We start from the raw sequence: 21757 nt of genomic DNA, 5'->3' as shown, positions 1-21757 counted from the left end.
AGTCCTGTCGTCTCGGTCGCTGTCCACGGTCCGTAAGTTTGGGCTTGAGTCTTATCTCGGTTAAGCTTTGACCCAGAGGCCTGTCCGAACCAGTGAGTCAAGTCCAGTGTCCTGTTGACAGATAAAAGGTCAGTACATAAAATGTTAAAATCGTCCATATATATTGCACATTTTGTGGTCAATCCCCCGCTCCCCGGGATTGCCACCCCATTGATTCTTTGGTCCCTTCTCAAGATCTGTGCCAACGGCTCTATACAGGTAACGTAGAGGAGGGCTGATAACGGACAACCCTGACGGACACCGCAGTGTATGTTAACTGCTTTTGTTAGATGCCCATTAACAACAAATCTGCTGGTAATGTCCCGGTACAGCAATCCCACCCAAGCTATAAACCTTTCTGGAAACCCCATTTTTCGCAGTACCTGGAAAAGGTACTGGTGCGAGATCCGATCAAAGGCTTTCTCAAAATCTAAATTTAGGACTACTAGCCGGATGTTTCTGTCTCTCGCATAACAGATGGTGTCTCGGATCAGTACGAGGCTGTCGGTGATCTTCCTCCCCGGGATGGCACAGGCTTGATCCGGGTGAATCACCTCCTCTAAAACCAGGGACATACGAGCAGATAAAAGTTTACTAAAAAGTTTGCAGTCAAGATTTAAGAGGGTGATAGGTCTCCAGTTTTTCAGTTCAGTCCTGTCATTTTTTTGTGAAGTAGAGTCACTATCCCTGCTCTAAAACTGTCAGGTAGTCTGTCTAGTCCTTCAAAATCCATAAAAACAGAAAGTAGGTCCGGTGCTAAAATGTCCCAAAAAGTCAGATAAAAGTCCCCGTCTTCTCCTGGGGACTTCCCTTTCTTGAAACTTTTTACACATTTACCTAACTCTAAAAGGGTAAAACCTTGGGTTAAAGGCACACTGTCCTTTACTGTTTTGTCAATGAATTTTAAAACCTCTGTCATGGTGTCTATTTTAATATTTTTTTCCTTGTAAAGATCCCCGTAAAAGCTCTCTATAGTGTCTTTGATTTCTTCTGTTGTGTTTGCTGTGTACCCACTTTCTTTTTTTAGTTGTAAAATACCCCCCCCCCCCTTTGTTGACAATTTTCTTAAAAAAATATCTGGTACACTTTTCCCCTTCCTCAATCTCCCTTTCTTTACTTCTTAGAATGACACCCTTACTTTTGATGTCTGCTAAAACCGACATTTCTGTTTTGACTTGTTTACAGTAATATCTTCACTAAAATCCATGCCCTGTTGCTGTAGTTTAAAATAGCGCTGTAGTCGCTTCTGCAGTCCCAGCATGTGTCTGTTTTCCCTATCTTTTTTCTTCTTACCTGCCTTTCTAAAAAAAGTCTGGGTCTTTCCCTTCACCATTTCCCACCAGTGTGCACGTGTGTCGTACAAGTCTTGAAGGGTCTGCCACTCTTTATACTGCTCCCTGAACTGGCTAACTAACTCCCTATCCTCTAACAGGGAGCAGTTGAGCTTCCACAGACCACTTCCTGTTGTCAAACCCGAAAAAGGTGAGAGGGTGCAGGAGAGCATTATGTGATCAGAGAAGAAAACAGGGGTCAATCTAGCATCGGTTGGCGGGCAGTCCCTTGTAAAAATATATATTGCCATCACCACTGAACCAGGTGAAGCCTTCCTCTCCGGGATGCATGATTTTAAAACAGTCTTGGAGTTTAAAATCCCTGCATAAACCCTGCAATAAACACAATGTTTTATCAATTTTAAAATCCTCCCCTGCCCCCTTCCTACCCTTGCTGGATAAAACACAGTTAAAATCCCCTCCTACCACTAGCGGTGCCCTACCCAGCAAGTGGGACTGCAGGTCTTCTAAAAGGTCATACCTGTCGTTTCTGTGTCTCTAAAACCATAAATATTTAGTACGTTAAAATCCTTTCCCATGTACGTCAGATGTGCTAAAAGTGCCCGCCCGTCTCTCACCACAGTGCTGCCCTTCACCAGAATAGAGGGGTTTTTAATTAAAATGGCCACTCCATCGTTCCTGTTTTCATTTGATCCGCTCCATATGGATTCTTGTGGCCACTTCTCCTCCCATTCCCTGTAGTGTTTTAAAAACAGTATGGCACACTCCTGGAGTAAAAACACATCTGCATTAAAAGCACTAAGAAAGGATAAAACTGTTGTGGCTCTAACTCCCGACCTCACACTTCTCACATTGAGGGTGGAAATGATGAGGGTCATGTGTATTATGTTTAAAACAACAGGAATGACAGTTTAAAGGAATTTAAATAACAGGGTTAAAAACCTATAAGAGAAATGCAGCTAACCAAATAATTGTGAATGCAGCTCTTCCTTTCCTTTTATGGGGGAAAGGGGAGGGGTCTGAGCTCCATTCCCTTTCCGGACTCTGGCAGCTGGTCTTGGGGGTAATGCCGCGTTCAGTACTGAGTCCTTGGGGGTTGATTGCAGAGCTACGTTTAAAAAGGAGACCTGGTTTGGAGAACTGGAGGGGAAGACTCTGGACTCCTCCACAGACGAGCTGTCTGAGGGGTACACAGCTCTCCCCTGCTTCTCTGAGGCTCCAGGAGTCTCAGGGGACAATTCTGAAGCAGGCCTCTTGATTTGCTGGGCATCGGGGAGGGGGCCATCATTTCCAGCTCCGCTCTCTGCCTGCATTGCCTCCTCTCCCTCAGCACTCTCCATTTGTGGGGCAATAACAGGCCCCTCCCTGTCTCCCGCCTCACCTGATCCCTCTCCTCCAACCACAGGATTTGGCGGGAGATATGAATTTTCTAGCCCAGCCTCTTCAATTTGCTCTCCAACTGCCTCCCTTTGTCCACCATCTTGTTCCTCATTCCCGGCCTTCTTGTTAGCCTTTAGCTTGTTGGCAAAGGATTTTGGGCAATCTCTGAAGATATGATTTGACTCTCCACAAAGATTATACTTTCTGCCATGTGGACCCTGCTCAAAAGCATGCCCAATTTCTCTACACTTCCCACAAACAATTTTTTGGCACGCTTCTACCAGGTGCCCATGCTCACCACACTTGCGGCAGAGCTTGGGTTGTCCCTGGTAGTGAATGTAGCCTCTGTTGTCTCCCAGAACTATCATTGATGGCAGATGTTTCAGGCCCTGGTAGCCCTGGGGGTCCTGCCATTGTTGAATGGGGACCCTCCAGGCGCAAGTCCAAATGCCATCCTCATCTCTCACTTTGGTAGCCTGGCCCTTAACAGTGCAATATCTTCCCAGGCACAAACAAATGTCATCTGCATTCACTGTCTCATTGAACATTCTGACAATAATCACTTTTGAGGCATTGTCAGTCAGTTTCTCTACATTGAAGGCAGAAAACTGGGTTTTTGCATTTCAAAGCGTGTCCAGAACTCTCGATGCACAATAGCGAATCCGAAACTTACATCGAATCCTTTGTTGAAGGGAAGGGTCAAAATACAATTCAAGTCCTTTGCCGTGAAACCTAATGTCTTTTGAATAAGCTTCCTGGAGAAGTCCATTCTGGACATCTCCAGGAGCCTGCCATCTTTTTTTTTAAACTTAAAACGCACGCTGTGGTGCCTCCGCATGCTGGCGTGGCCAGCCGACATGGTGGGGACACCCCACGTTAAGAACAATTAAGAAACCTAAACCACCACGTACAAAAACCAAAGAACCAAAGAACTAAGAACAGGGCTAAAAAGGAGAATAAAACAGTGAAATCACTCCTAAAAGGTGAAATACAAAACACTTACCTTTTCTCGGGTGGTTTGGTCTTGGTGAAGATCTGATAAGAACAGATTTTTTTTTTTTTTTTCTTTCGAAAAAATTTATTGATACTTATTTCAAAAAGACATACACTGTTTACAGTCATAAAATCATTCACACACATCTTTTCAAAATACAACAAACAAATAAATATGAGTACTCTGTAAAACCATGTTCTTTTGTTTAAAACAATAAAAGCAATTGTTTTAAAGTGGATTACAGATAAGATAACGTTGTATTAAAAGTGGGGAAAAAAATACAAAAATAATTGTCTCTGTGTATATCAGTGTACATTCGTTGTGCAGGGGCGGGATGAGTCCCTAACAAGGTTCAACTCATCCCGCTCTCCCGAACAGCTTTGGGTCTCTCAGAACCTGTTCCTGGTGCTCAGAGGGGACCCTCTCCCTTCTGCTCCTTCCCACCTGCCACACCCGGAGAGCCAGGTCGCCGCTGCTTTGACCCTTTATTTGTGTTGGGCCAGGCCATGTGGTCAAACAAAGGAAAGGCCTACATGTAAGATTGAAAGCCTAAAACACCGGCCTAACAAGGGAATCAGAAACCTGAACTCTAGCCCACCCGCTGGGCTGGGACCTTAAACAAAGGAAAGCAGCGCCAAAATTCCAACAGGCCCTGAAGTTCACACCTAGGTGCGAACTGGCTGAAACCCAACCTCTGGTCTCTCATTGGACGAGACTCGGGAGAACCCCGGGATGTCCCCATGACGTCACCAAGAGTATAAATTCCAGAGATACCTTTCCTCATCGCCCCTTATTGCGACCCCGTTGCTGAACAAGGTGGTACCTGAAACGTTCGAACTATTCTTTTGTTTAGCCCAGGCGCAGTCTTCAACTCGCGGGACGAGACCAGACTGTTTAGTGTTAGCCATAACACTGTTGGATCCAGAAGGATTAGATTAGCTGTTTGTGCATCCGGCATTCTAACTCCTTACACGCACTGCCGTGGGTAGCAGACCTGCAGAAGTGGACTGGAAGAGAATACAGCTAAGGACACTCCTTCCCTCCAAGAAGACAACGTAAGGATACGTTTCTTCCACCAAGTCGACTCCTGGCTGACATCTTCGCTGCCTACGAGGAAAGCCAGCTGGCCGTTGTTCCGTGCACGGAGAGATAACGGCCCCGCAGATATCCTGGGAAACCCCCTGGAATTGATAAGACGGACTCAAACACACACCAATCACTGAGAGTGAATCCCAAGTAAGAGGCTTTGGTTCTGGGCAGAGACTAGAATAGGTGTGTTGAATAAGCTTACTGATCAGAAGCTGTATTTGTGCGTATTGGGAAGCGCATCGGACCGCCGCGTCCATATTATGCTGTATGAATAATACCTCAATCATTATGCTTGCTGCTTAATTTGATTGTGTTAATGTGAAGCTGATTTGTGTTCAATTGCATGCCGCTGAGCTTGCATCCATGTTAGTAGCCACCGTATAAAGCCAATATACTGCCTTTTACCAGTTCAAAGACCAGTAACCCGGCGTACTATTTCCAAGTCATACCCCGAGTTCCTGTGTGGTAAAAGGCTATTGTTGTGTCTCTAGACGGCGAGTAGAACCTCTAGGTTTACCCTGAGTGTTTCCCCCTTTCTCTCTCTCTCTCTCTCTCTCTCTCCCGTACTAACCCACACACACACACACACACACACACACACACACACCCACACCCACATCTTACTACACATTCATTGCTACCTAAGAATTAGATGGTGTTGGTTTAGCTGCCTAACTCCAACTCCATCTTGGTTCCAAAACCCCCCTTTGTTCAAACTGCGCGGTCACAGCCGCCATCTTGAACTCTCGCGAGACCTCCCACTCACGTGGTCACGTCCGCCATCTTGCTCTCTCTCTCTCTCTCTCTCTCTCTCTCACACACACACACACATACACACACACACACACACGCACGCATCCATACGTGCCATATGCTGTTTGTGCCTTTATGCTTGTTAGTTAGACTGATAGTTATAGTTGTATAATAAGTTGTTGATTAACTGCAGTGTTATTGATTATTGATTGATATTGCTAAAGTTAAATAAAACTCCATTATACTTTTAAAGAGAAGTTGTCTGTGATTCCTTGTGCATATGTGTTGCAATAACTGCTGATTGTGAGGGCCTGTGTACGAATTCACCCTTCACTGTTCACTCATAAATGTACAGTGGTCCTTAAACACTGTCATTTGGGGGTGAACAGCCATTCTGAGACTGTATTGAAGGTTCGGTTATTGGTCCCTGATTCCAGGGTGGTGCCCCGTTTATATTGACTCCCGTCAATAATTTTATGAATATTAATAATTTCACAATTATTAATTATTAATTGCTAATAACCAAACCTGCCCCTATCAAAGCCCAACATTTGTGTGGCTCCGGCTCCCACGTCCGAATGGGCACAGAGGCGATTCTTCTTTGTGACTGCGTCTTAGACCTGCCGCCTGCAGCGACGGCTGCTTGCACCGCCGCTGTGGCCATCTGGATCGCAGCCACGGGGGGGATCTGTATGTGCTTCCTTACCAGCAGGTTTCTGGAGGTCCATATGGCGTCTTTGATGGCGGCCAGGGTGAGCCACTGTTTGGCAAAGTCTGCTGGTAATGTTTGTTCCTGGCCCACCCCGTACAGCACTAGCTGTGCTGTCAGGACCTCCCCTGCTGGTAAGTACGGGAATTTTAGGGAGCCGGCCGTTGCCCACTGGTCTACAGCAGCGCTGCACTCCCAGAGCAGATGCCTCACCGACTCAGGTGCGCCACACCCCGGTCGGGGGCAAGTTGAGAGCGTTGACATGCCCCGGGAGTGCATTACGGACCTGACTGGGAGGATCTCATGAGCCACCATCCACGACAGGTCCCGGAGTCTGTTCGGGAGGGCGGGATGGGTTACGTTGCGCCAAACTGTTGAGGACTCACCTATTGTGAGCCCGCGCACTGGATACATTGATTCCCGCTCCTGCACAACAGAGAGAAGAGAGCGATGGTGGGTTAAAATAGACAGCTCCTCTTGCTCTAGTTTAAAATGCCTTAGGAATTTCCAGATAAAAGCGTAGGCCGGTGGCAGGTTAAAAGACACAGGTACTCTAAGATCAATGGGTAAAACTTTTAGGTGTCTGAGGTAGGTATCCAGAATCGTGCCATTGCTGTCGTTTTGTGATCTCTGGATGGGGCTGTGGGGTAGGTGATGTGCAGGGTGCTGTATCGACTTCCTAAAAACTGGTGTAGGTCCGGGACTCCCTTTCCTCCTTTCTCTTTCGGCTTTTTCATCACCTCTCTCCTCAGCCTCTCCCACTTGGACCCCCACAGGAAATAAAAGATGGCGCGTTCCAGATCTAAAAGCACTCTTTGTGGTGGGATAAAAACAGAACTTATTAATAAAAGCAAAGGTAAAATCACTGCTTTAATGATTAAAACCTTTCCTTCCATTGTCAGTCTTCTAAGTCCCCAGTACCCTAGTCTCTGTCTAACTTTCCCTACCACGTCTGGCCAGTTTCCTTTTCCTCCCCCCTCCCTGTCAAATTTAAACCCCAGTATTTTTTGGTCAGTCTGGGTCACAGTCAAGGGGAGTCCTGTCGTCTCGGTCGCTGTCCACGGTCCGTAAGTTTGGGCTTGAGTCTTATCTCGGTTAAGCTTTGACCCAGAGGCCTGTCCGAACCAGTGAGTCAAGTCCAGTGTCCTGTTGACAGATAAAAGGTCAGTACATAAAATGTTAAAATCGTCCATATATATTGCACATTTTGTGGTCAATCCCCCGCTCCCCAGGATTGCCACCCCATTGATTCTTTGGTCCCTTCTCAAGATCTGTGCCAACGGCTCTATACAGGTAACGTAGAGGAGGGCTGATAACGGACAACCCTGACGGACACCGCAGTGTATGTTAACTGCTTTTGTTAGATGCCCATTAACAACAAATCTGCTGGTAATGTCCCGGTACAGCAATCCCACCCAAGCTATAAACCTTTCTGGAAACCCCATTTTTTGCAGTACCTGGAAAAGGTACTGGTGCGAAATCCGATCAAAGGCTTTCTCAAAATCTAAATTGATACTTGAAACTGATAAGAACAGATACTACACTTGATCTTAGCCAAAAGGCCGAGAAGCGATAACCCCTTGCCGTTGGTAGCACAAGGCCGCCCCTCCGGTCCGGTCCGTCCTCGTTGGGGTGTCGCAGTATTTTACCATAACAATTGCTGGTGCTTAGCACCTCTGCCCACGGAGTCTCTGGTGTATTTGTTGACCTAGGTTTCTATTTCCTTGCACAACTGTACAGGGGTCAGCCAAAGTGCTAAGCCCGCCAAAAATACATTTAACTCTTTGGTGTTACTCTCCACGGAAGTCTTTAGTAAAAGGCGAAAGACTTATACGTTATGAAGAGAAACCAGAGTAAGTACAGCCTCTGGCCACAAGAGCAGCCAAAGACCCTAGTCGTCTCGGTCAACAGCTTCACGGTGCTCCCCGTTTGGCTAGCTGCATAGCAAAGTACAGGCCACACCTTTGCTGGCACTCCACCCCGCCTTCTCAGGAGCTTAATCCAATCCGATGACCCAGAAACTCATGCGTAGCCATTGCGCGCAGGCTCCTAGCGCCACTGCAATGACTGGTCAATCCCCCATGCTCAAAATCACTGGTCTTGTTGTGTAAAAGTGCGCAAAGCTTGAGGGGAACAGGCTGCGCTTGTTTGTACAGCATGTCTACCCGTCGGGGAATTGAACCCTTGTCCCCTGCGCAACAAGTAGGAAGATTGGCCACTGTACTAACCAGGAGCACACTCTTTCACACCCTGAATAAGCTACCGGTGAGAATAGATTAGCTAAGGCAAACGGGGAGAAAATGCAGCGCAGACTGCTTTGACCAATTTCAAGGCGCACAAAAATGCCATCCACTTTGTTCGTGGTCTTTCAGTCAAATTAGGTATGACTTGCTGACTGGCTTTTCATGTTTTCAAATTTTGCTTTTCCACAGAGTGAGAGAAGGGTGCACTATTCCCAGCGACACTGCAATACCGGGTCGATGTGTGGAGCGAACAGAGCAAGCCCCTTTTTCGACTCCCGGTTCTAAAAATCTGTTTAATATGTTGTCCCCTTATAGAGGACGTATCAGATATTAAACTGATAAGAACAGATTTTTTTTTTTTTGTGGAAATAGTTTGTTTACTTATTCAAATCTTCAATACATACAAGTCACAAAAAACAATATTCCACAATACATTAGTCATTTAGTACATCTGCCTAGTATACCCACACATTCTACAACTCACATTTCATGAGACCACCCTCAAATAAATCATAGTAACACACCAAGGCATGTTAACTGTGCCTGAGCTGCCCAAAGAAAAACACTACAGCACACAGCCAAAGATTACAAAAACCCATCTGGGCCTTAACGGCCACAGCTTCGCCCCTCTCTGAGGATCGAAGAGCTATATTAACATATAAACAGTATTTCTATCATATATCGTATTTCCGTCATATACGGCATGCCTTAAACATGGAGTACAGACAGGTTTTTGTTTTTTGTTTTTAGTCTCCCATATTCATGTAAATTACTTTCCATTTACTTTTAATGGAGTCTATACCCCACTTCTCAATCTTTAGGTGAAGCTGTCTTTGGAGGGCCCCTTCTATATTTCTAGCAATGCCTGCCACTGCCCACTTGGTGTCTCTGTTTACTGTACAACACCTAACCTCCCACAGCTTGGCTCTTATTACAGTTTTTTCTGATTGCTTAGGCGCTATCTTTGAAACTATAGGCTATTTTTGCAAAACTCTACACACTAACCACAAAACCTTACACCAAACCAGCAAAACATTATACATCTCTTGCAAAAGTAAACAATTCTTGCAAAACTCTTCAAACTCTTTTAAAACATTGTGTTTTTGCGTCAATACAGTACACACAAACCATCATTTGAATAAGCACACGAAGCACCAACTATGCACTGATAGTATAAATGAAAAACACTTGTGGCTTTTGCTTTTTCTGTGTGCAGGGCATAGCAGTTTGCAATACTGTAAAGTTTTGCCCCCCCCCCCCCCCCCCCGCCTCCCATGTTTGAGCAAAGTGTAGTGGCTGCAGACAGAGCTGCGCTATCAACAGAATCACAGAGCAGGAAGACAATGTGCCAGGGAGACCCTGTTAGTTTACAGTTTTTTCTGATTGCTTAGACACTATCTTTGAAACTATAGGCTATTTTTGCAAAACTCTACACACTAACCAAAAAACCTTACACCAAACCAGCAAAACATTATACATCTCTTGCAAAAGTAAACAATTCTTGCAAAACTCTTCAAACTCTTTTAAAACATTGTGTTTTTGCGTCAATACAGTACACACATACCATCATTTGAATAAGCACACGAAGCACCAACTACGCACTGATAGTATAAATGAAAAACACTTGTGGCTTTTGCTTTTTCTGTGTGCAGGGCATAGCAGTTTGCAATACTGTAAAGTTTTGTCATGCATGTAGTAACGTAAACACACATACAGACAGGTATCCAAATGTGTAAAGTATGGATGTGTATTCTGAACATAACACACTATCAATACAAATGAGGGGAAAAAGTTTTTTGTTTTTTTTCTTACTGTAAGAAAAAAAAAAAAAAACTTCTTCCCTTCTTTGTATGTGTGTTTACTACATGTATGACAAAACTTTACAGTATTGCAAACTGCTATGCCCTGCACACAGAAAAAGCAAAAGCCACAAGTGTTTTTCATTTATACTATCAGTGCGTAGTTGGTGCTTCGTGTGCTTATTCAAATGATGGTTTGTGTGTACTGTATTGACGCAAAAACACAATGTTTTAAAAGAGTTTGAAGAGTTTTGCAAGAATTGTTTACTTTTGCAAGAGATGTATAATGTTTTGCTGGTTTGGTGTAAGGTTTTGTGGTTAGTGTGTAGAGTTTTGCAAAAATAGCCTATAGTTTCAAAGATAGTGCCTAAGCAATCAGAAAAAACTGTAATAAATATGTGACTAATTGCAGCCATTACTTGAACCTGGCAATATATCACATATCCTGCAATTATTTATTAGCATTTAGGCTGTCAATATATCAATGTAGCTAATTGAAACTTGGACTGAATTGACTATTGCTAGCTAGCTTGATGCTGCTGCCCATGTTGACTTTCTTAGCCCAGTAGCCTAGATTCTCTTGTTTGCTAACATTATTTTTTCATTTTACATATTATATAGTGAGTGGCTGCAAGATGCCCTCGAAAGCAAGAAGGGCGAAAGTAAAAGAGAAAGTAAAGCAGCAGGCAGCTAGAGGGACTCAAGACAACAGGCAGACTTGAGAGTCAGAGGGTGGTAGGGCAAACTAACTTAACTTCATATTTATCATGCAAGGAAAAAAATAGATTTAGTGACGTTATCATAAAAACTATCCAATGAAGATTGTTACATTTTGTTTAGAGCTTGTACTATTATGATAGAAATTATAATAAGATAATAGAGGATTAATCACTAAGATAAGTTTTGTTTTTTTGTTTTACTTAATATTTAGCACAGGCAGACAGAAATGCAGAGAGATGAGGGGGAGAAAGAAGAGGACAGTGAGACAGAAAGACAAGAGATGGAAGCAAATATAACAGATGAGTAAAGTAAAGGGATGTAACAACACCGCATTGCTGCACTATGAAGACACAGAGATTATTCCACAGACTGTTTGACACTGTGATGCCCCTTTTTTTATTTGAGCACCTGCCCCTGAAGAACTCTCTGCACGTCCCTGCTTCACACAACATCACAACACTAAGCTTACACATCTAAATCAATACATTTGAAGCACATAATGATCTATTGTACAGAGATTTAAAAAGAGAAACAAGCTTTCCAGCCTCAGATCTTCAGGCTGGTCTAAAAATAAAAGTTTCTCTGAAGGTAAAAGCCTGGTCTTCTTCTGTTTTCAGTGTCTCTACCAACCAGTGGAAAGCCCTACAGCTATGAGCTGCCAACATGTTGCTGCTGACCTGTGAAAACCTCTTATCTCCAAAACATCAACTTTTCAGGAATTAATAAAAGCATCTTTGTTTTTAGCTTGACCACCATGCAGTTTTGAGTTTATCTAATTAATTTAGAAAAGGTTTCATAAACTCAATGGTTGTAGAATTTTCTCAACCCATAGAGGAGCATGTGACACTTCAATTAAAATTAAAACAGGAAAATCACCAAACTGAGTTATGAGGTTTTCCCCAATAGTGACAATATATGTTATATAGTAACAATATTTCAGTTTGGCAGCCAAGCAAAATTACAAAATTGCTAAAATGACATGTTACTTGCAGACACAGCAAAAATAATTTCCTCAGGATCTTTATCGCCAAGATTTGTAGACGAGCTTCTCTCCTCCCGGAGGAATGAATGGAGGCTGTAAACAGAGCAGGACTCCTGCTGTCTGTTGTCAAGCCTTCACCAACTGACATGGAGGGCAGTATATATGGTTTCCCAAGGTGATACATCACTGTTGACATGTTTGTTTTGTTCTGTACTTTCTGTTTTTATTCATTTCTTTATAGAGATTAGTGTTTAATAGTTTCCTGTTGTTTTCTTCAGTTTCTGAATTGGACCCTGATGAATATAAATGTGTGACTCTTGTGTCTCTTTCTTCTTCACAATCCCTGAAGGCTTTCTCCACCTCTTCCACACCTCATATTGTAGATATTACTGTGACAATAAATGGACCTGAAGTAATGGGAAAACTGATAAACTGAATAAAAAAGTATTAAAGTCAGACTGAAATGACAATCTCAAAACAATTATCATCAATTTCTAAAACAGTATTTATGTCATAAGTATGTTTTTGTTCATTTCTGTCTTTGCTACACTCTAGAGACTCTCAGTTTGACAGGGACTGTTGTTGTGAATATTCACATCAAGGAGTCATAAGTGTGATCTGATATGCTGTGAGTCTTCACTGCTGACAGCTGATTGGCTGCATTTTAGTGATGCTGATGGATAGACATTCAACACTTGCATTACCACATGACAGACAGGGGGCGCTCTTTGTTTTCACACATTACAAACTGGGAGTTTTGGGAACGTCCATTACAGCAAAATGTCCTGACCTCCTTTTCAATGATCCTGTTTTTTCTGCTGTGATTTCAGTCTGACTTTAAAGGGAACAGCTCTGTCACTGTAAAATCCTTCACTAAGGTGATGGACGGTTGTGTGAAAGCTGAGCGATCCATCTGGAAGTGAGATAAGCTCCTTGGAGATCCTACTCTGTTCCCTGGGCTCCTGCCTCGTCACCCGGCCCGCCTTCAGCACTGGAACCACCAAGGTTATAATAATCCAGCTCAATGTTCTCCTCTCTTCCTGGCTTCTGCCCCCTGGTGGCCTGGAGAGACATGACAACAGCCAACTCTGTTACTGGATCACACCTCTCTTCTAGCTAAAAATATACAGTCTAACTACTTCATTTAACCCAATCCTCTACTGAATAAAGATGTTCAGTACCTTGCAGTAGAAACAGTGGGCAGTGACCAGCAACACCACAGTCAGCAGCAGGACTACTAGTCTGATGATGAGATGTGGAGAGGCTGAAACAGATTCAGAATCATCACATCAGATCACTTGACATCATGAGAACAGCTCCCATTAAAGATAAAGTTTATGTTGCCCTAAAACCCTTAAAATCACTAAATGAAGGTCACTTTAACATCTGTTTGATTCAGTTCTTAGAGAATATGGTAATCTGATCCACTCTAAAGATTATACTGATGTTGTTGGACAAAAGCCACATATCTGCAGAAAGTCAGTTTTCAGGAATGAAGTAAAGCCTGCTGATTCTCTCATTAACTCTCATGTCTTGTTGAAATGATAAAATGGATTGTTAACACTGTCACATATTCCTGTTGGATTCAGCTTCAGATTCTCCTTCAGGTTACCTGAGACAGTGAGAGAGAGGGGCTGGCTCTCAGAGGAGAAGTTATGAGAGAAAACATAGATGTGATAAACACAGCTGTAGTTCCCTTGGTGGGCGTGGCCTGCAGCAGGAAACAGGAAGTGGGCAGAGTGATTGACAGCTGGCTGGATGTGGTTGTGTGTTGTGTTGGAGGCGGTGGAGGTGAGGTGGAAGGAGCCTCCTGGGTACTGTGGCTGGATTGAGCAGCTGATGGTGAAGCTGGAGCCCCTGAACACCTGAAGCCCCTGCTGCTGGGCCTCGGAGACCCCGTCCATGGAGGGAGAGAGGGAGATGATTGGCTGAACCAGCAGATCTGTAAACAGAGAGGGAGATGATTGGCTGAACCAGCAGATCTGTAAACAGATAGATGATGAAGACTTGAGAATACATGTTACTGATATCCTAATGCCTCCTTCCTCAGTGAGAAACTGACTGTTTTCTCCTCATCTGTTTTGTCAAACTGATGAATGCTGATGGTTGAAAGGCGACAGGATTTGTCTGTTAGCAGCCACTGTACAAGACAGAGAACTGCTACATATGTAATACAGAGGAGTCAGAGAGCAGCCTGTCACTGTGGAAGCAGCTGAGGATGTGATGTCACTGTTCAGTGTTACCTGAGCAGATCAGCTCCAGGCTGGAAGAGCTATGATATGAATCCATCTTTACTACACACTCCCTCACTGCAGACTCAGACCCATCACAGTGAGGTAGAATCAGCCATACAGATCTTTCTGAGGAATCCTCTCTCCTTTCTGTTGAAACAGCAGAGCCACAGTCCAGCTGTCTACACACTACAGCTGCTGACTTCAGGTTCCAGTACTTGTCATCCACTGGTTTCCAGCTTCCAGTCTTCCAGTCATGTTGTTTCATCTCCAGTCCACCAGCACAGCGGCTGGCTCTTCCCACCAACCTGATATCATCAGCCTCTGAACAGAGACAAGAGAGTAATTAATAAAAGAAGTAAAGTCACTTTGGTTAGAACAGAAATGAAGCCAAATCCAAGCTGCAGCTCCTCTTCTACCTGAGCAGGTGAGTCCAACAGCTTTGCCAGGTGAGCAGGTGTTTCTAGCTGAGCCTGAGCTTCCACAGTCCAGCAGAACGGACTCATTGCCTTCACACTGGAACTCTTTGGTCCACATTGGACCCTCCACTTCTCCATAGAGCGCCCCCTGGAGGACTGAAGGAGCCCCACAGCCAAGCTCCCTACAGACCACCTCTGCATCCAGCTGGTCAAAGTCAGCTTCACACACTGAGGACCAGAACTGGTTAGACTTCACCTCCACTCTGCCTGAGCACAGACTAGTCCCATCCACCAGCCTCACAGACTCTGGAGAGAGAGAGAGAGAGAGAGTAAAGACTGTCAATCATCTGTGTATTCCTGCACTGACTATCTGCACCGTGCTGATCTCTGTACATAGACATACTGTACATACAAACAGAACAGATACATTTAAATACATTTGTAAGAAATTTAAAAAATAAATTGTTGCAGTGTTTACACAGTTCTCACTTATTTGTATTTATATTTTTTATCTGCAATGTCCACATTTTTCTATTTTTATTTTAAGTTATTTTTACTTATCTGTATGTGTATATATATATATATATATATATATGTGTATATATATATATATATATATATATATATATATATATATATATATATTATATATATATATATAAAATAATATATATATATACAATATATATATATATATATATGTATATATATATATATATATATATATATATATATATATATATATATTGTATATATATATTATTTTATTTTTTTAACAGCTAAAGCACATTTTTTCTGTTTGTATTTTTAAGTTAATTTTACCTATTCTTATTTATATATTTGATTGCAATGTTGCAATGTTACACAGCTCTGTTTACACATTTCTTTATTCTAATATATCTTTAATTGTACATACATTTTTTGCTCTTTTATTTCAGACTTGCTTTGGCAATGTAAACGTATGTTTCCCATGCCAATAAAGTCCCATGCCAATAAAGTCTCTTTGAATTGAATTGAATTGAGAGAGGGATAGAGAGAGAGAGAGATGGAGAGAGAGAGAGAGAGAGAGAGAGAGTGAGTGAGAGAGATTACAGAGGAATCTGTGTGAACAGTGTTCTGGGGAAAGTATTTTGTAGTATAATAAACAGACTACAAACTTTCTTTCAAACTCATGACATACTCAACAAATGTCAAATAGGATTCCTACCCAAACACAGAACAACGGATCACATCTACACCCTCCACACTCATCAAAAAGCATGTGTATGAAAAAAGCAGAGGGAAAATATTTACCTGCTTTGTAGATTTAAAAAAAGCATTTGACTCTATTTGGCACAAAGGACTATTCGTCAAATTAATTCAAAGTGGTGTTGGAAGTAAAATCTATGATATTATACACTCAATGTACTCAGAAACAAAATGCTGTGTTCAAATTGGCCAAAAAAGAACAGCATACTTCAACCAAAACAGAGGAGTAAGACAAGACTACAGCCTGAGTCCAACACTCTTTAATATTTTTATTAATGAGTTAGCAGCACTGTTAGAGAAATCTGACATCCCAGGGAAGAGCAAGAAGTTCTGCTGTTTGCTGATGACCTGGTTCTGTTGTCTCCGTCAGCGGAGGGCTTACAACACAGTCTGTCACTCCTACACACATACTGTCAAAATTGGGCACTGAAAACAAATATGGATAAAACAAAAATCATGATTTTCCAAAAGAAAGCCAGATCTCAAGGGAAGAAGTACCAATTCACACTTGGGAAAAATATAATAACACACAGCACCACCGCTGCTGCTTGCTGTCCAGAAAAGAGCCTGCAAGTTCTGGAACCACCTGGCCAAATCAGATCCCAACTCCTTACAACACGCAGCCTTTCAGTGGAATGGCTCCGGCCCACAGAGTCACCCCTTACATCGACTGGCCCTGGAACATAATGTGCACAGAAACTGCTCCCAAAATACAATATTTCAACAAATTGAGAAGAATATCAAAATTGATTACACCAACTATTGGCAAAATGAAATAAAAAAAAACAATAAACTGAAATGTTATGATGATCTGCAGAGAAAATATAAAATTGCAGACTATGTTTTAAAAATAAAGAACAGTAAACAGAGAAAAACTCAGTACAGGGTCAGTGACCATAACCTGGCTGTTGAAAAGGCAACAGCCAGGAAGGCCAGGGAAGACAGAATCTGCTCCCAGTGCCAGTCAGGACAGATAGAGACAGAGAGTCACTTCCTGCTGTCCTGTGTAAAATATAAAGAGGTCAGAGAAGTTTACCTTCCTGCCATCATGTCCAACATCCCAACATTTAATCTACTGACTGAGACAGAAAAGCTCAAAGTGTTATTGGGAGAAAAGACAAAAACGATCAATATTGCCGCAATGTTTGTATCTAAATGCCACCAAATACGGGAGAAAATAAATATTGAAAATAGTTTTACAAATTTTGTCTTGCCAGAAATCCTCCCCACCCCTCCCAATGTCCTGTATTGTTATACATTGAATTCACTTTTACATGCTATTTTTGATATGTATAGAATTTGTACAATAGTTTGTTTATTATCCATTATTTATTTGACTTTATCCTCTGCAAATGCTTTGGCAACATAGATCCTTTCAGTCATGCCAATAAAGCAGATTTGAATTTGAATTTGAGAGAGACAGAGAGAGGGAGAGAGGGAGAGGGAGAGAGAGAGACAGAGAGAGATGGGGGGGGAGGGGGGGGGGAGACAGACAGAGAGAGACAGAGAGAGAGAGGAAGAGACAGAGAGAGAGACTTTGAATTTTGATGTTCCTTTATTGAACCATTATCTTAAAATAAGAAGAAAAAACCTAACACCAGCATTAGGGATGTCAGTTTCGGTTAATTTTGCTTTCGATAGGCCGACACCCATTAACCGGTAACTAACCGGTTAATTTTTAAGAAAAAACGCAAAATGACGTGAAATACAAGAAAGTGGTGCTTTCCTTTTAGTCCGGCACTCCATTGACTTAACTAGTGCAGTGCCCGTTCGCCCCGCTGCTGCACAGAGCGCTGCTTGCTTGTTTATTCAAAGTTGATATTGAACGTGTCACGTGTCCAAATTGCACCAAATCCGACACTGCACGTCCTTGGTCCCCAGCAATACACCCGCCAAGTGTGAAGTAGATTGGACGAACGGTTCTCGAGATATGCGAAGGACACACACACTCACACACTCACTCAGACTCACAGACAGACAGAGATTCCTTGCTTTAGTAGATAGATGAGCTTTGACGCCGCATTTCGAAGCGCTGTCCATTTGCTGTAATTTGCACATAAATATCTGCACTTGTTATGCACGCCGCAGCGTAGCCCGTTTTAATATGAAGTGCTGACTCCGCCCACCCGGGCCAGTTTCGGCGTACACCGGTAGCAATTACAAGTGGACCCTATCCTACAGTCCCCGCTCTCAGCGGAGGGAGGGAGCTACGCTGTGTGAGGGAAACGGTGTGATCATCAGACCTCTCTGGATTAGACAAGCAAGTAGAGAAAACCGGCATCAGCCGTACCAATTTATTGCCAAATGCTTTGGGATTCAACACATTAACATTGCTTCCCATGGTCAGAAAAAGTCGCCAGATTTGTTGCTAGTCGCTTTTGAGAAATAAAGTCGCCAGGGGGGTCTGAAAAGTCGGTAAATCTAGCGACAAAGTCGCCAAATTGGCAACACTGTATGCAAATTAACCTATAGATCGACATGCGTAACCGGTCAAAAATATTCTCGGTGGTTAACCGATTAACGGTTAACCATTGACATCCCTAACCAGCATATGCTAGCCAAGTTAGTACACCACCACCACACACACACACACACACATAGAGAGACAGAGAGAGAGAGACAGAGAGAGAGAGAGGGAAAGAGACAGAGAGAGAGAGAGAGAGGGGGAGAGAGACAGAGAGAGAGAGGGAGAGAGAGAGAGAGAGACAGAGACTTTTGACTTTTGTTGTTCCTTTAATGAACCATTATCTTAAAATAAGAAGAAAAACCTAACACCAGCGTATGCTAGCCAAGTTAGAACACCACCACACCCACACACACACACCCACACACACACACACACCTCCCCAACACACAGGAAACAAAACAACAAGAATAAAAACCATGACAATAACAACAACACCTGTAACGCAATAAACCTGTCAGAGCCGAACTGACAACTCGCATTCAAATACAAATCTCCAGGCCCTCCTCCCCCACAGTGCAGACTGCTCCCCCCAGCCCCCAAGTACTCTTAAAAGCCTCAATGTCATTTATCAAACAATAATACATATACTCAATCCTGAGGCGAGCTGTGACCATCCCCCTGAACACAGCCACAGGATCAGTAGGCCCAGCACCTCTCACCTTATTTCTGCGTGTTAGCCAAATGGCTAACTTAGCCTGCCCAAACAGAAAGTTAATTAGTGTACACACATTTTTCCTTCTGAGCGAATACACAGGATAAAAGATTCCAAACTGAAAGCCTCCCCCAACTTACCACACAGACTATTTAAAACATTAAAAATATGTACCAAACGGTGGCATTCATGAAAAACATGTACAACAGTTTCATTACCAACACAGAAAGGACACTCACTCCCCCTCCCTGGGTTAACCCGAGCTAAAAAACTATTGGTTGCCAGGGCGCCATGAATGACCCTCCACTGTAAGTCACCAGACCTTTTGGGGAGAGGAAGCTTGTAAAGCACTCTCCACCTAAATCTTACAGGACTCTGGTCTTCTATCACAGCCTCCCACTGGTGTTCCCTGACATCCTGTAAGGCCCTCAGGTTCTTCACCTTAACACAGGCTGCATAAAAAGCCTTACTGCCTGCCTGCCTAAACCTCCCCAGGTTCGGAGTGGAAAAACACAGCAGCCTCCCAGTTTCCTGCCAGCCCCCATCCTCCCCCCAGTTCTTCACCAAGTACCTCTCTGAGTCCAGGTAAACCCCCAGCAGCTTCACACCTGTGTGACTCCACTGTAAACCTCCAGGTAGTGGTGGAGGTGAGCCCCCCCTCCACTGTCCACACTGTAGAGCCTCACTCTTGCCCCAATTGACCGTGGCAGATGATGCCCTCTGATAAATACTGAGGCTGTCCTCCACTGCGCTGATGTCCTGCCCATCCCTGACCAATAAGGTCAGATCATCAGCATAAGCTGAGAGACAGACCGGCAGCCTTAGACCTAACTGAGGTACACACACTCCCTGCAACCTTCTCCTCAACAGACACAGCAGAGGGTCTAGTGCTAGGGTGTAGAGCTGGCCTGATAATGGGCAGCCCTGGCGAATACCCCTACCAACCTGTACTGGCCTGCTGAGGCCCCCACCCACCTTAAAGGGTAACTTCGGTATTTTTCAACCTGGACCCTATTTTCCCATCTTTTTGTGTCTACGTGACTAAAGGGGACAACAATTTTTGAAATTGGTCCAGTATTGAGCGAGATCGCTTCAGCTGGCAGCCTCGAAACGAGCTGCAATGTAATCCGATGGGACAAATCGCACCGTCAATGTACGTCCACTAAAAGTGCTTGTTTTGCCACTGACAGGCTCAGATTGTTATTATAAGTGTCTGACAACATTATGGAAAGGACCCTACAGAGAAATGAAACGTTTTTCTTTACCTTTCGCTTGATCCGGTCTGTGTGTAACTTCCTGCAACAACTCAACTCTCACGAGACTTGGTTACACACAGACCGGAAAGAAAGAAAAACGTTTCTTTCTTTTTTTCAGCGTTTTTCAACCGCCTGTCACAGACTGAGGGACGGCCCAGACTGATCATCTTGACCTATCTTACTCACTACTGTTTGTTTATTGTTGTATTATATTATTCTAACACTGTACTTATTGTTAATAATATTATCATAATTTGTAGTATTATAATACTAGTACAATTACTTATTGTTACGTATTATTTTAATACTGTTCTTGCTTTGTCAGTATCTTATTTGATTTATTTTACTAGCAGAACTGATTCTGTCTTATTCAGTAATGTATCCTCTGTTTACTCTGTTGTTAGATCAGTTGTATCCTTTTGTTGACTGTCCTGAGACGCTTTGGCAATTTTGTTGTTATGACATTCATGCCAATAAAGCAAATTGAAGTGAATTGAATTGAATTGAGAGAGAGAGAGACAGACAGAAAGAGAGAGAGAGAGAGAGAGAGAGAGAGAGAGAGACACACAGAGAGAGAGAGACAGAGAGGGAGAGAGAGAGAGACAGAGAGGGGGGGAGACAGAGAGAGAGAGAGACAGAGAGACAGAGAGACTCCATGTTTACAACTGGAAAATATGTTTAAGTTTTACATCGTTCAAGACATTGTGATTAACACTGTAGAGCTACTGACTGTAAATATGTATGACTCTGTAAATGACATTTGATATATATCACCATTTTGTTATTCTTGTTATTATTTAATTAATTTATTTTTATTTTATTTATTGTTCTTATTTTTTATTAAAAAAATGTTTTACCATTTTGTTACTATGACTTGCTATTTTATTAATCTATAATATTGCATCTTAAATTTCCTTTTCTATGTTTCTGTAATGTATAACATGACACACAGTGTGACTCTATAGAGTCCAGACTGCTTTGGCAACACTGTATCCTAACAGTCTGCTAATAAAGCTGAACTGAATTGAATTGAATTGAGAGAGAGACAGAGAGAGAGAGAGAGAGGGGGGGGGGGGGGGGGGGGAGGAGAGAGAGAGAGAGAGAGAGTCACAGTCTTGCTATAGAGGACCACCTCGGGAAAACATGGAGGCTGTAAACACTGTAGCTCAGGAGACACAGAGGATGGACAGCATTTCTTGCTCTGGTGCTCCAAGTACCAAGGTATTAGAGAGATATATTTCCCTAAATTTGTTGACAAAATACCAAGATTCCATGATCTGTCACATGAAGAGAAAACCTGTCTCCTCTTGGGAGAAAACATACAAACAGCCCAAATAGCTGCAGACTTTTTCCTGTCATCAGTTCAGAGAGACAGTGGCTCCTCCATGACTCACAGCCTGGAAATCCTACATGATTTGTTAGACTTTCTTTTCCTTCATTATTATATTTAATCACTTTATGTTTTATCATTGTTGATTATTATC

The 21757-nt window shown here is 43.0% G+C and overlaps 2 protein-coding genes, 1 non-coding gene and 2 pseudogenes across 3 annotated transcripts in view; all 5 read right to left on the bottom strand.

Annotated features, from left to right (window-relative positions):
* Positions 1-7717: 7717 nt before the first annotated feature.
* Positions 7718-7830, bottom strand: LOC144538886 (U2 spliceosomal RNA; annotated as a pseudogene).
* Positions 7831-8000: 170 nt separating this feature from the next.
* On the bottom strand, positions 8001-8113 carry LOC144538922 (U5 spliceosomal RNA). The gene has a single exon (XR_013504644.1). It is a non-coding gene; the product is annotated as a U5 spliceosomal RNA (small nuclear RNA).
* Positions 8114-8695: 582 nt separating this feature from the next.
* LOC144538874 (U2 spliceosomal RNA) lies at positions 8696-8920 on the bottom strand (annotated as a pseudogene).
* A 4606-nt stretch (positions 8921-13526) lies between these two features.
* LOC139922578 (scavenger receptor cysteine-rich type 1 protein M160-like) overlaps positions 13527-21757 on the bottom strand; it is a 49228-nt gene continuing 40997 nt past the window's right edge. Inside the window, exons 12-15 of the mRNA XM_078283290.1 lie at positions 16206-16246; positions 14244-14263; positions 13858-13942; positions 13527-13773 (exon numbers count right to left, since the gene is read on the bottom strand). Of these exons, the coding sequence (XP_078139416.1) occupies positions 13527-13773; positions 13858-13942; positions 14244-14263; positions 16206-16246 (393 nt within the window). The remainder of the gene's footprint in view (positions 13774-13857; positions 13943-14243; positions 14264-16205; positions 16247-21757) is intronic.
* LOC144538550 (scavenger receptor cysteine-rich type 1 protein M130-like) lies at positions 14302-15051 on the bottom strand (the record flags this gene model as incomplete). Its single annotated transcript, XM_078283013.1, has 3 exons — positions 15018-15051; positions 14651-14956; positions 14302-14555 (listed from the first exon to the last, which is right to left on the bottom strand). Coding segments are annotated over exons 1-3 (594 nt in total), but the record flags the coding sequence as incomplete, so codon positions are not given.

Source organism: Centroberyx gerrardi, chromosome 4 (genome assembly GCF_048128805.1).
Source record: "Centroberyx gerrardi isolate f3 chromosome 4, fCenGer3.hap1.cur.20231027, whole genome shotgun sequence".
NCBI lineage: Eukaryota > Metazoa > Chordata > Actinopteri > Beryciformes > Berycidae > Centroberyx > Centroberyx gerrardi.
This window is presented reverse-complemented; position numbering and strand designations above follow the sequence as displayed.